Source organism: Geotrypetes seraphini, chromosome 2 (assembly GCF_902459505.1).
Source record: "Geotrypetes seraphini chromosome 2, aGeoSer1.1, whole genome shotgun sequence".
Taxonomy (NCBI): Eukaryota; Metazoa; Chordata; class Amphibia; order Gymnophiona; family Dermophiidae; genus Geotrypetes; species Geotrypetes seraphini.
In genome coordinates this window covers 74,285,259-74,299,438 of record NC_047085.1, presented here as the reverse complement: position 1 = coordinate 74,299,438, position 14,180 = coordinate 74,285,259, and the positions used below count along the sequence as shown (strand labels likewise).

General features: G+C 45.7%; 1 protein-coding gene across 5 annotated transcripts in view; it reads right to left on the bottom strand.

Annotated features, from left to right (window-relative positions):
* Window positions 1-14,180, bottom strand: part of VIRMA (vir like m6A methyltransferase associated) — a 354,442-nt gene that overhangs the window by 299,142 nt on the left and 41,120 nt on the right. For all 5 annotated transcript variants that reach the window (XM_033933183.1, XM_033933184.1, XM_033933185.1 and 2 more), the window contains exon 6: window positions 4,334-4,456. In XM_033933183.1, the coding sequence (XP_033789074.1) occupies window positions 4,334-4,456 (123 nt within the window). The remainder of the gene's footprint in view (window positions 1-4,333; window positions 4,457-14,180) is intronic.

The window sequence follows — 14,180 nt, the reverse complement described above, 5'->3', positions numbered from 1 at the left end:
TCTCTCCATGAGTCCAATTTTTCACTCTCTGCCCTCTCCCCCTTCCCCCTAGTGTGACGTGTCCTTCCCTCCTTTCTATCCTTCCTATCCATCTCATTCTCTCCATGTCCAACACTTTCTGCCTCCTGCACTTTCCTCTCTCTCTCTCCTTGCCTCTTCCCTTGAGTGACATCCCTCCTTCCCACCCCCAACCCAACATGCTCTCTCCCCATGCACAATTTCTCCCTCTCCTCCACCTCATGTCCATTTCTCCCTGTCTCATCACTATCACTCCTTCTGCAACAATTTTCTTTCCTTCCCTCCCCCAACCCCACTCACAACTAATATGATCTCTCCCCATTCACCATCTCACCCTCCCCTCCAGTGTACTGCACCATTCCTTTCCCTCTCCTTCTACCAGATCCAGCAGCACCTTTTCTCCCTTCCCTTTCCCTCCCCCATGTCCAGCAGTATCTCTCCTCCCTTCCCTTTCCCTCCTCCCCTGTCCAGCAGTACCCCTTCTCCCTTCTCTTGCCCTCTTCCCCCATCCAGCAGTACTTCTCCTCTCTCTAGCGGCAGCTCACTATGCTTTTAACTTCCCCACACAGCTGCCACTAGCATTAGTTTAGACACGGTTCCATCAGGCAGCCTCGGGGCCTTTGCTATGCCGGCCCACCTCTGACAAAAGAGGAAGTTGCATCACTGAAGCGTACCAGCCTTGCAAAGGCCCCGAGGTTGCTTGATGGAATCACGTCTAAACTAATGCTATTGGTAGCTGTTTGGCGAAGTTAAATGCACACTGAATTGTCGCTGCTGGTCTGGGGTTGAGGAGAGAAGACGAGGAAGACAAGAGTCCCAGGAGATACGCGACAGCAGCAGGAAGTCGCTAGACATGCAGCACTGACACTGTACCGCGTGTTGAAAACCTCTAGTTCTCTAATGGCGAGAAGCATATCCTGTAGGCAAGTCAGCTGGCCAGCGTCTCTTTTCCTCCTCAGTGTGCCACAGCACACTTGAAATCTCAGGAGGCACACTAGTGTGCCGCAGCACACAGTTTGCGATACACTGGTCTAGATCCACAAAATGATCTCTGAGCAGAGGGGTCTGCTGATGACTGGCGAAACTGTCTGTAGCCAAGAAAGAAACCACGACTTAACCCCCCAGGGGCATGTGGTCTACCGTCCAATTCTTTGTCAAAAGAATATTTGTCCACTGATAGGAAGCCTGCTCCAACTAGCTTTAGAGGCAGAATCTCCAGCCCATTGTCTGATCCAGAGCATTCTGTAGGCAGAGAAATAACACTTTGCTCATGACCCTGAACACATCATATAGAGTATCTGCCTCATCAACCCCCAAAAATACCACCTGGGTAAATGCACTCTCTTCCGAAGCTGGAGCCTGACACTGCATTTTATGTCAGGCATGTACCACAAAGGAAGCCTCCGTCACTCTCAGACCCAAAGCTAATGCTTTCTGTCATTTGAAGATTAAGCCCACCCTGCAATCCTGTGTTATCCTTTAGAATTACTTTACCTTCACTAGGAAGTAACATATGCTTCATAACAGGTACTGCCAGTGAATCCACCCTAGGTGATACAAATAACTGCTGGAACTCAGGAGGCATCAGGTACAATTTTGTCATGGTTCTGGCATACCTCAAGGGAGTCCTCTGGTGGCTCCCACTTCTCCATTAGCATCATGATAATCTCTGGATGTGAAGGAAAAAATGTGGACTGATCTTAGAACTGCTCATGAGAGATTCGAGCTGTGGAAACCTGAGGCGATTCCAAACTTAATTCCTTCAGAGATACTGTAATGGAGCATGTGTTCAGAAAAGATGTGGATTTCTGCAACACTCAGACTGCGGGTTGGGATTAAACAGCTAGAATCCAGAAGGGATGTAACAGAATATCTTATTTTTCACTTACAGAAAATAAAGAAAAATTTAATGAGACTTTTGTCACTGTATTTCCGCAGAGTTGTCTAATGTCCATTTCTCCCTCTCTCTCCCCATACAACATCTTTCCCTCCCATCCATCCACCCCTACGTCTATATCTCTCTCCCCTCCACCCCTATATCTATATCTCCCTCTCTTCCCATGCACCATATCTCCTTTCCCTCCACCCTTATGTTCATTTCTTCCTCTCTCCCCATGCACCATCTCTCCCTCCCCCCACCCTTATGTTCATTTTTCACTCTCACAACTCTCATCCCTCCTGCAACATATTTCCTTCCCCCCCAATCCCAACCCCACTCACAAATATTATGTTCTTTCTTGCTTCAACGGGTTAGCGGCAATTCCTACAACTGCCTGCCGCTAACCTGCAAGCCTCTCCTCTGTCATGCCCCATCGGGCAGCATAGGAAGTTCTGACAGAGAGCGGGACATGGCAGAGGAGAGGCTTCTGGGTTAGCTGCATGCAGCTGTAAGAATCGCTGCCACTAACCCGTTGAATCAAGAGAAGAGCCGCAGCAGTGAAAAGAGCTGTGGGTTGCTGACCCCTGCACTAGATCAAGGCATAATCAAGAACAATTACAGATTCGAGGTCATTTCCATTCCGGTTTCATCAGAAAATCCTAACTTTCAACTATTTCAAAAATTAAGGCATGGGATGATGTAAAACCCAATCAAGAACTGCTGGATGTGCAGCTTAGGTGAAGCCTTTGCTCACTTCTAGGAGCTAGTATGCCCTTGAAAATTTCATTGAAGCATGTATCATTAATACTTTTAATCAAATGAACAAATAGCTGTCTATACCCATATGTTAAAAGACTTTGATAAAGAAACTTCTACTGAAATAAGTGACTGGTTATTTTTGGACATAATGGTGCAGGTATTCCTAATTCAAAATATCTGTATTAGGAGGACATTATACAGGCTGTTCAACCACAGCTTGATATCCAAGAAAACACCACCAGTGACAACAAAGGGCCTCTTTTATCAAGCTGAATAGGGTGGGCCTACGCAGTAAATGCACCGAGGCCCATAGGGATTGAATGCACTTTGGTGCATGTTACATGGCTCTTGCTACCACATCTTGATAAAAGAGGGCCAAAGACATCCATAATTATGAGTCAACTTCAAACATTTCACCTATTGAAGCAAATCACTGCTCTTGATAAAGTCAGCAGATTTAAAGAGGAAAATGGGGCAGAATCTTTAAAAACCATGCACCTTAGGTAAATTACAGATTTTGCAAGAAAATGTGTTTCACAAACCAAAAACAGCTTAAAAGAAATGACTTTAAAAAATAAACTATGACCAATTAAGTTTAGAAATCAGACTTTTTATTAATACTTTTGGGGGTCCTTTTTATTAAGATGTGCTAACGATTACAGCATGCTAAATGTCACACAGTCTATTGTATACCTATGGTCTGCATAGCACTTAGCACACACTAATTCATTAGCACACCCTTTAGACTTTTTATTTATAAATTTTGTGCAGCACAAAAATATACAATAGGAAAATATAAATAGTAAAAACTACCTGGCAAAAAAACATTTCAATATTTTGAAGGTAATATACAGAAATAAAATAAAACAAGGTACCTTTTTTATTGGACTAACAATGCACTTTTTTGATTAGCTTTCAAAGGTAACCCTTCTTCAGATCAGAAATAAGCAAATGTTGACAAATATTTATTTAGCAGAGGTGGGTCTATGGAGCACTGTGCATTTCCAGTTCCAACATTACCTACTGTTGCAGCCCACCAGGGTAGTACTGACCTTCAGTAACCCACTGTACATAAAGGCTGATCACCCTTGGGTACTGAATTAATATGGTGTGCATTGATAAGGACTCGCTAATGATAAGAAAAGCAAAAGGTAGGAAAAGTATAAATTTCAAGCTGAAACCGATAAAGTTCATCTGTATTCAGCAGTGGCACATCAAACTGTGCAAGAAGCAGAATTCCTAGAGAAAGCCTGTCTACGTGTGTGGTTTCTACAATTTTCTAGGAAGGACTACAAGACGAAGATCAGCCCTCAATAAGTTTTAACTACATGACATAAAAACCACTGTACAAACCAGAGGAGCTCAGCTCATAACAGGAACAAGAGAAGCCTGAAGGAAACCAACAGGAGAAGACCCAATAAAAAACTGAAAGAGGAGGAGCTTGAGAGATCCCAAAAGAAGAATTTCATAGTCCATCAGAGGAACCAATTAAGTCTCAGTCAGGAAAACACCCAGACTTTCACCCTCAGTACATGGGCTATTTTTCTCTGAACTTAGCAAGGCTGGCTGTAACATCTCACATAAACTTCTCTAAACTTTTATTAATTCTTCACAGAAATCTCTCATCTCCTCCAGGCAATAGCAAAACCTCAGAGACAAAAAATGTGCAGGTCTTACCCGACACTGGCATGGGCTCATCTTCATCATCATCAGGTGGGGGAGGGCCTGGAGGAGTTCTGGGTCCTCGAGGCTGTGGTCTTGGTGGACTGCCATTGTACTGATCTTCATTCTCTCCATCAACTATGTTTTTGAGTGTACAAACAAGTTTTAGCAAAAGTTAGCAAAGTTAACTTTTTACAAGTTTAAAAAGCAGGTTATGCTACATGAACAATGTTAACTATGTCAAGATGCTCTTATAAAATCTAGTCCTTCAAAGTGTTGTTTTATTCAATGTCTACTATAACCAAACAAGTCCCTTAAATCAGGGTTTCTCAACCTGCAGTACATGCACCCTCGGGGGTATGCGGACCGCCTGTTGGGGGTACGCGGGCTGATCCAATTCCTCATTCCCTGGTCAGCCGTGCCCCCCCACCCCCCACCCCCCGCATTTAATTACCCACACACACATTTCATTATCCCCTTCCCGGCCAGGCGCATGCAGCGACTGCGCGCCACTGGCCCACAAGCCTTCCCCCGATGTCAATTCTGATGTCAGAGAGAAGGTCTGGGCCCGCCAAGGATGATGTCAGGAAAAGAACCGGGATAAATTGCAAAGACTTCCACTCAATCTCTAAATTCAACCTGCTAGGGTGAACCGTGTTTAAAATCAAAAATCCATCTTTGATCTTTATAATTGAGCCGATATTCAATATCCCACCTTTTATATCTATAATAATAAAATGCTAAGCGCACATGCGCACTCTTACCCCGTGTTCCCTGACTCCTGATCTGTCGGGCTGTGGCCACAAGAGTGTGCATGCGCGCTTACCATGCATCTGGTGATAAGACAGAGTACAATTCTGGGGTTCAAAAAGGGACTGGATGACTTCCTGGAAGCGAAGGGGATAACAGGGTACAGATAGAGGTTTACCTTACAGGACATTGAGCAAATAGGGTATGGACATTTTAGGTTAGGTAGGGAACACTTTCAGGTCATGGACCTGGAGGGCCGCCGCGGGAGCGGACTGCCGGGCACGATGGACCCCTGGTCTGACCCGGCAGAGGCCATGCTTATGTTCTTATCTCTCTTTCTCTCGCAGCAGGCTACCAGGCTCCGGCCTGACTCACAGCAGGAAACACGCCGCGACTCCACCCACCCCCACTCCCCCCGGTGCCGACCCTACCCAGCACACCCGAAACCCCCAATGACCCTCCCAGCCGCACCTCACACCGCGAGACGAACACAAACCTCCCAGCTCCAGCAGCGTCCAGGCACAGTAAACACGCTGCTTCGCGTCCTTCTACTGGCCTGATTTCCTCTGCCGCGTCCCTGATGACATCATCAGAGACACGGCAGAGGAAATTAGAGCAGTAGAAGGCTCGAAGCAGCGTGTTTACTGTGCCTGGACGCTGCTGGAGCCAGGAGGTTTGTCGGCCGTCTAGCGGTGAGAGAGTTGGCTGGGAGAGTCAACGGGGGTTTTGGGGGAGAGGGGTTAAATGGAAACATGGGAAGGAGGCAGGCAGGCTGGCTTCAGGGTGGGGGGGGGTTAAATTTAAACATGCTGCTCTGATGGGAAGGAGGCAGGCAGGCTAGCTTCAAGGGGTGTGGGGGGGGGGGGTTAAATGGAAATATGATGCTCAGAGGGAGCTCAGAGGGATGGGAAGGAGACAGGCAGGCTGGCTTTAGGGGGGTGGGTTTTTTTAATGGAAATATGCTCCTCAGGGGGATGGGAGGCAGGCAGACAGGCTGGCATGGGGGGACGACGACAAAGTCTGGAAGATAGTGATGGGGACACGGGAAGGAGGCACTAGGGGCACTAATGATATAGAAAGGAGGCACTGGGGGCACTAAGGACACAGTGCGCAGGCACTGGGGCACTAAGGACACAGTACGGAGGCATTGGGGGCACTAAGGACATGGGAAGGAGGTACTGGGGGCACTAAGGACATAGGAAGGGGTACTAAAGACATGGGAAGGAGGCACTAAAGACATGGGAAGGAGGCACTAAAGACATAGGAAGGAGGCACTGAGGGCAAGGACATAGGGAGAGTAACAGACAGAAAAAATGACAGACAGACAGGCAGCATCCAAGGAGAGAGAGACAAAAAAAAAACAAAAACCCCAGACAGACAGATATCTACTCTAGCACCCGTTAATTTAACGGGCTTAAAGACTAATCTTTCATAAGGTACGTTATCGGTCAGGTGCTTTTAGTTTGCTATTTAGCATCATAAGTTGCCAGCGCCATTTTTTTGAATGATGTGAAGAATGAAAAGATGCTGTTGCGTCTTCAATGTGAGTGATTCTAACAGCTCTTTGATAAGTATTATAATAATTTTTTTTTTTTTTTTTGTAGAGAGCTTGGCTCAGTTTTGATTTGTAAATTTTGTTTTTGCAGCGTACCTAAACACTGGCTGTGTCAGCATAAATTTCATGAGGATGCTGTTGAAGTTTTTGAGCGTATAGATTAAAAAAAAATACGGAAGATTTCAAATTGTTGGAGACCAATGAAGATATAGCACAGTTACTTACCATAACAGTTGTTATCCAGGGACAGCAGGCAGCTCTTCTCACATATGGGTGATGTCACCGACGGAGCCCGGATGAAAAGCCTCGCAAGCAGACTTGCTTGTAGAAACTTAGAAGTTTCGAGTGCCTTCCCGCCCAGCACAAGGCGAGTCTCCTCAGTTCAGATAGCTACCAGAGAAAGCCAACCAAGGGAGGTGGATGGGTTGTGAGAATGGCTGCCTGCTGTCCCTGGATAACAACTGTTACGGTAAGTAACTGTGCTTTATCCCAGGACAAGCAGGCAGCCTATTCTCACATATGGGTGACCTCCAAGCTAACCAGAATGGGATGGTGGGAGTGTTAGCAACTTAGGAGAATAAATCTTGTAATATTCTCTGGCCAAATTGGCCATCCCATCTGGAGAAAATATCCAGACAATAGTGAGAGGAAAAAGTATGAACCAAGGACCAGGTAGCAGTTTTGCAAATTTCCTCAATAGGAGTGGATCTGAGGAAAGCTACTGAAGCCGCCATGGCTCTGACTTTGTGGGCTGTGACTCGACTGTGTAGTTGTAATCCAGCCTGGGCATAGCAGAAAGAGATACAAGCAGCCATCCAGTTGGAGATGGTACGCTTAGAGATTGGATGTCCCAACTTGTTCGGATCGAAGGAGACAAAAAGTTGAGGAGCAGTTCTGTGCGGTTTGGTACGTTCCAAATAGAAGGCCAAAGCACGTTTACAGTCCAGATTATGAAGAGCTGATTCACCAGGGTGAGAATGAGGCTTTGGAAAGAACACTGGAAGAACAAGGGATTGGTTGAGATGAAATTCTGAAACCACTTTGGGTAGTAATTTAGGATGAGTACGGAGGACCACCTTGTCATGATGGAACACAGTGAAAGGTGGATCAGCAATTAAAGCTTGCAGCTCACTGACTCTTCGAGCAGAAGTGAGGGCAATGAGAAACACCACTTTCCAAGTGAGATACTTCAGATGAGCCGTAGACATTGATTCAAATGGAGGCTTCATCAATTGAGTAAGAACAACGTTGAGGTCCCAAATCACTGGAGACGGTTTGAGAGGAGATTTGACACTGAAAAGTCCTTTCATGAATCTGGAAACCACCGGATGAGCAGAGAGGGGTTTCCCTTCAACAGGCTGATGGAAAGCAGCAATTGCACTGAGATGGACTCGGATCGATGTAGACTTGAGGCCAGAGGTGGATAAGTGCAAGAGATAATCTAACACAGAAAATAAAGAGAAATGTTGAGGCTCCTTATTGCGAGAGATGCACCACGTAGAAAATCTAGTCCATTTTGGTGGGAACATTGTCTAGTGGTAGGCTTCCTAGAAGCCTCTAAAATGTCTCTTACAGGTTGAGAAAACTGAAGAGAAGTTATGTTAAGAGGTCAAGCTGTCAGTTTCAAGCTGTCAGGCGTAGAAACTTCAGGTTGGGATGAAGCAGAGATCCTTGACTTGGTGTAAGCAGAGACGAAAAAAACTGGTAGAAGATATGGCTCCCTGCTGCTGAGTTGAAGTAGAAGGGCGTACCAAGGTTGTCTTGGCCACCGAGGAGCAATCAGAATCATAGTGGCATGAGCGTTCTTCAACTTGACAAGAGTTTTGAGAAAGAGAGAGAACAGAGGGAATGCATACAGGAAGAGATTTGTCCATTCCAGTAGGAAAGCATCTGCCTCGAGGCGATGAGGAGAATATATCCTGGAGCAGAACTCAGGCAGTTTGTGGTTGTGGGGAGCTTCAAAGAGATCTATCTGAGGTGTTCCCCACTGTGAAAAAATGTGATGAAGATGCGAGGAATAGAGTGTCCATTCGTGAGGTTGCAGAAGATGACTCAAGTTGTCCGCTAAGCAATTGTTCGCCCCTTGGATGTAGACAACTTTGAGGAAGATGTTGTGGCGGATTGCCCAGTCCCAAACCTTCAGAGCTTCTCGACAAAGGGAGGAAGATCCCGTTCCCCCCCACCCCCCCGTTTGTTGACATAGTACATGGCAACTTGATTGCCCGTCCAAATGAGGACTACCTGGTCATGAAGAAGATGTTAAAAAGCTTTGAGAGCGTTGAAAATCGCTCTGAGTTCCAACAGATTGATGTGAGACTGACGATCCGTACTGGTCCAGTGGCCTTGAGTACGGAGACCATCGAGATGAGCACCCCAAGCATAGGTCGAGGAATCTGTTGTGAGGACCTTCTGATGGGGGGGCGTTTGAAACAGCAAGCCTCTGGAGAGATTGGAAGAGAGCATCCACCAGCGGAGAGACTGTCTCAAGGAAGGAGTGACTGCAATGTGTCGAGAAAGTGGGTTGCAAGCCTGCGTCCACTGAGATGCCAGGGTCCACTGAGGAATTCTTAGGTGAAGTGTGGCAAAAGGAGTCACGTGTACTGTGGAGACCATGTGACCTAATAGTATCATCATGTGTCTCGCTGAGTTTGAAGAGAGGGAAGACATTACATGACAGAGTTGAAGGAGAGCTTCCAGACGTTATTGTTGAAGGAATGCTGAGTTGGGTAGTGTCCAGAACAGCTCCGATGAATTGTAGATTCTGAGAGGGCTGAAGTTGGGATTTGGGAAAGTTGATTTCGAATCCCAAACTTTGTAGGAACCATGTAGTCCATTGGGTCGCTACAATAACCCCTGAGATGTGGAATCCTTGATGAGCCAGTCACCTAGGTAGGGAAAAACCTGAAGACCATGGTTCCTTAGAGCTGCTGTAACCACTACCAGACACTTGGTGAACACTATGGGAGATGAAGTCAGGCCAAAGGGTAGAACTCTGTATTGATAATGCAGATTCCCCACCTGAAAACAGATATTGACGGGAGGCCGGATGAATGGGAATATGAATATAAGCCTCCTTGAGATCCAGAGAGCATAACCAGTCATTCTGATCTAGAAGGGGATACAGGGACAACATGCAAAATTTTTCTTTGACTAAAAATTTGTTGAGAGCCCTGAGATCTAGAATGGGTCGCAGATTGCCCGTCTTCTTCGGAACAAGCAAGTAACAGGAGTAAAAACCCCTATTCTGCTGGTCCAAAGGAACTGGTTTGATGGCACGGAAACGAAGCAGAGCTTGAGCTTCCTGAAGAAGGGCGGTCTGGGATGGACTTGGAGGAAGCTCTGTGGAACCTGAATGAAATGAAGAGAGTATCCTTCCCTGATGATTGACAGCATCCAGAGGTCAGATGTAATTGACTCCCATCGGTGATAAAAATGATGGAGACGACCTCCAATGGGGGGAAGAGAGGACAGAGACAGAACGATGGAGGTTATGCTCTGTTTTAAACAGTCAAAAAGGCTGCACAGCCTTAGGTGCAGCAGAAGGTTGAGATTTCTGTTACTTCTGATTCTTTTTTTTAATTATTATTTTATTTATTTGCCTTTATTTAACATCAAAAGAAAATATCTTTGATAAAGAAAAATAACAATATCCAATGAGGAAATAGTAACGCTCATTTCATAAACAATACTATGATAACAGAACACAATTAGAGAGAGAGAATCAAGCACTGTCAAGGGTAGTTGGCGTTGAGGAAAAAGGAAACATATCAAATATACTCATATATACAGAGCAAATCGGTTGCATCATTACTATACTGTCTGGACGGTGATATCAGTAGGCATCTGTGAGGTTACGGAAACTGCTTTACCCTCCAGGAAAAATTGTAATTGATCAGGTTCATAAAAAACATATCTATTTGCTTGATAGTTGATACAACATGACATGGAAAGCGCAGCTGAAAGGTAGCTCCTAAACCCAATACTGATTGATGTAACATTAGAAATTTTTTACAACACAATTGCATCCATTTGGAAACATCTGGAAATAAAGCTATTTTTGAACCATAAAATTCAACATTCTCAGTCCTACAGAATAGACAAAGAACTGCTTCTTTGTCTTGTAAGAAAACAAAGGTCACAAGAAGTGTAGCCCTTACAGAAGTTTCAGATTGTGAGGACTCAAGAATGTCTAATTCAGCCAATTGGTTTTCCAAATCTTGCTTTGCTACCTTAGGAATATTTTAAGTAATATATTTTCTGTAAAGGAGGAATTAATGTCTCTGGATACTTTAGAACAGTGTTCTTCAACCTTTTTACACCCGTGGACCGGTAGAAATAAAAGAATTATTTTGTGGACCGGCAAACTACTAGGACTAAAATTTAAAAACTCCGTTTACACCCCATCTCCGCGAGCTCGGTCCCCGCAAACCATCTGATCCCATCTGCACAAGCCGCAATTATGATTTTATATTGAACGTATTTTATTAAAGTATAAAAAGAAACAATATTCTGAACAATTGTGATTTTATAAATACAAATATACAGAGCACAGACCAACAAAACCCCTGTCTCCCCTCCACTATCAAGAAAACTGAACAAGCCAAGTTATTATGGAATGCTACATAGAAATATCATGCTAACAGAATACTGCAGTCCCCAGTTATGTCTCTAGCAGGATATATAATTCAAATCTGATATATTCTAATGACAAAATAGAAATAAAATTATTTTTTTCTACCTTTTGTTGTTTCTGGTTTCTGCTTTCATCTTCTTTTCACTCTTTTCCTTCCAGCATCTGCCCGTTCCATCCAATGTCTGCCCTCTCCCCCTTCCATGTGTATCTGACTTCTTTCTATGCCCCTCTTCCTTGTCCATCCTCCTCTCTCCTTTTTACATCATTCATTCCAGCTTCACTGCCTTCTTCATTTTTATCTCTCCTACACCAGATCTAGCATCTTTATCCCTCTCTCATTTCTCTGCTGACCCCCTTTCCAGCATCAATGTCTCTCTACTTTCTCATTCCTCTCTCTCCCCTTTCTCTCATCTGATCTCTCCATTCCACCCTGACTCCTTCCCCTCCTGTAATCTCCCTGCCAGGTGTTTCCTTCCTTTTTTCTTTCTCCCTACCCTCCTTCCTTTTTTTCCTTCTCCCTTCCCTCCTCCCTCTATCCAACATTAACTCTCTTCCCATCCCTTTCCCTCCTCCCTCCCAGCAGCATCTCTCCTTCTTCTCCCTTCCCTCCTCCCTCTATCCAACAGTAACTCTCTTCCCATCCCTTTCCCTCCTCCCCTCCCAGCAGCATCTCTCCTTCTTCTCCCTTCCCTCCTCCCTCTATCCAACAGTAACTCTCTTCCCATCCCTTTCCCTCCTCCCCTCCCAGCAGCATCTCTCCTTCTTCTCCCTTCCCTCCTCCCTCTATCCAACATTAACTCTCTTCCCATACCTTTCCCTCCTCCCCTCCCAGCAGCATCTCTCCTTCTAACTCCCTTCAAGTCCAGTAACAGCTCTCCCTTTTCCAGACCTTCCCAGCCTCCTACAGTGGCTTCCTCCCCTTCCAGCAGCTCTCGGTACTTGCCTGCAGGAAGTTGCCAGTAAATCACTTCCCTGGCAAATTGGAGAGCTGGTGGGAGGGGAGACAGCCACTGTGAAGGCTCCCCAGGATCTTGTTCGCACACGCTGACCATCTCCCTCCACCTGCACCTGAATCTGCAGCTCTCTCCGGTCTAATCGCAACTTCCCCGCGGCCCTCTTCAGCAACTCGGCAGGGGTGGCGATCAAGACACGCTGCCGACGTCGGGACCTTCACTCTCTGAGTCCCGCCTATTTTGTTTCAACTTCCTGTTTCCGAACAGGCAAGACTCACAGAGGGAAGGCCCCAACGTTGGCAGCCTATCTTGATCGCCTGAGGCTGGGAGGAACATTAATCAGCAGGAACCGCAGTCGGCAGGAAATTTAACTGCCGACTTGATCTCGCCGGCCCTATGTGGACCGGCAGAAATTTTCTGCGGACTGGCGTCGGTCCACGGACCGGCGGTTGAAGAACTGTGCTTTAGAACTGAAGTTAGAAACTGTTGAAAAAGTTCCTCGGGTGATTGTAGTCTGGAAATAGGAACTTAAACTTAAGACTGATTAATTTTCCAATTTGCATTTTCCAAATTCCTAACCAACATTGCTTTGTCCTTAAGATGAAGATTAGAAGAGTTTTGTAAATCAGAGACCTGTTTTTCAATTTTATCTAATCTCTGGTCTTGATGTTGAATTTTTCCTTCTAAGTTTTTCAACTGTAATGAGGAAGTTTGTGAAGCAGAAATAGAATAGGCACATACCTTATGAAGGCTTTCGATAGCCTCCCAGAGTGCCTCCAAGTCTATCACCGGTGGTTTTTTCAGCGGGCTCAGGAGGGAAGTAGGAATCGTTAAAGAAACTCCAGATGCTAAATTTGTATTTAAAGTTCAACCTCCCGAATCACCCTGAATTCCAGATCCCCCAGTCGCTGGCAATTGATGTTGGGAAACCAATCTCGGAGAGAGCGAGACCAGAAGGCTTTGAGCAAGCGCAAATGCTCAAAGCCAGTCCTGCCCAGCCCAGACCAGAAGAGGGAGGATCTCCGACGCACCGCCCAGCCCAGGCCGCGTCAGAAGAGGGAGGCTCTTCGGGCACCGGCACTGGTGCCAAGTCGGGTAAAGGAAGTGTCATTGACGTGCTCGGTGGGGGGGGGGGAGTAGGATCGCGGTGGAGGGGGGGCAACGTGAGTGGGGGGAGGATGCCGGTTCGCAGGGGGGGGAAGCCGGATCGCGGGGAGGGGTTTGGAACAGCGTCGGATTCCTCAAGGGGGGGGAGAATGGAGCAGCGCCGGTAGCCTCGGAGGGGGGAGGAGGTGGAACCAATCAAAGCAGTTCCCTTACTTCCTATGGGGAAACTTGCTTTGATATACGAGCAATTTGGTTTACGAGCATGCTTCTGGAACGAATTATGCTCGTAAACCAAGGTTCCACTGTACCAGAAAAAACTTGTACTGTAACTATAGCAAACAGTAATGTTAACTATATATTGTGCATGTCGACCTATAAACTATTCTGGGCTCTTTGGGGAGGATCGGACAGAACACAAATTTAATTAATTAATTATATTTACGTGATGCTGGGTTCTATGTTAGGAGTCACTGCCCAAGAAAAAGATCTATGAGTCATTGTTGAAGATACGTTGAAACCCTTAGCTCAAAGTATGGTGGCGACTAAGAAAGCAAATGGAATGTTTGGAATTATCAGGAAAGGAATGGAAAACAAAGATGACATAATGCCTTATATTGCTCTATGGTACAGCCACTACTTGAATACTGCATGCAGTTCTGGTTGCCATATTTCAAAAGATAAAACGGTTTAGAAAAGATACAGATAAAATGTTTGGACTTCCCCAGGAGGAAAGTCTAAAGCAGCTAGGGCTCTTCAACTTGGAGAAGAGACGGCTCAAGGGTAATATGACAGAGGTCTATAAAATAATGAGTGGAATGGAAAGAGTAGATGTGAATCACTTGTTCACTCTTTCAAAAAAATTGG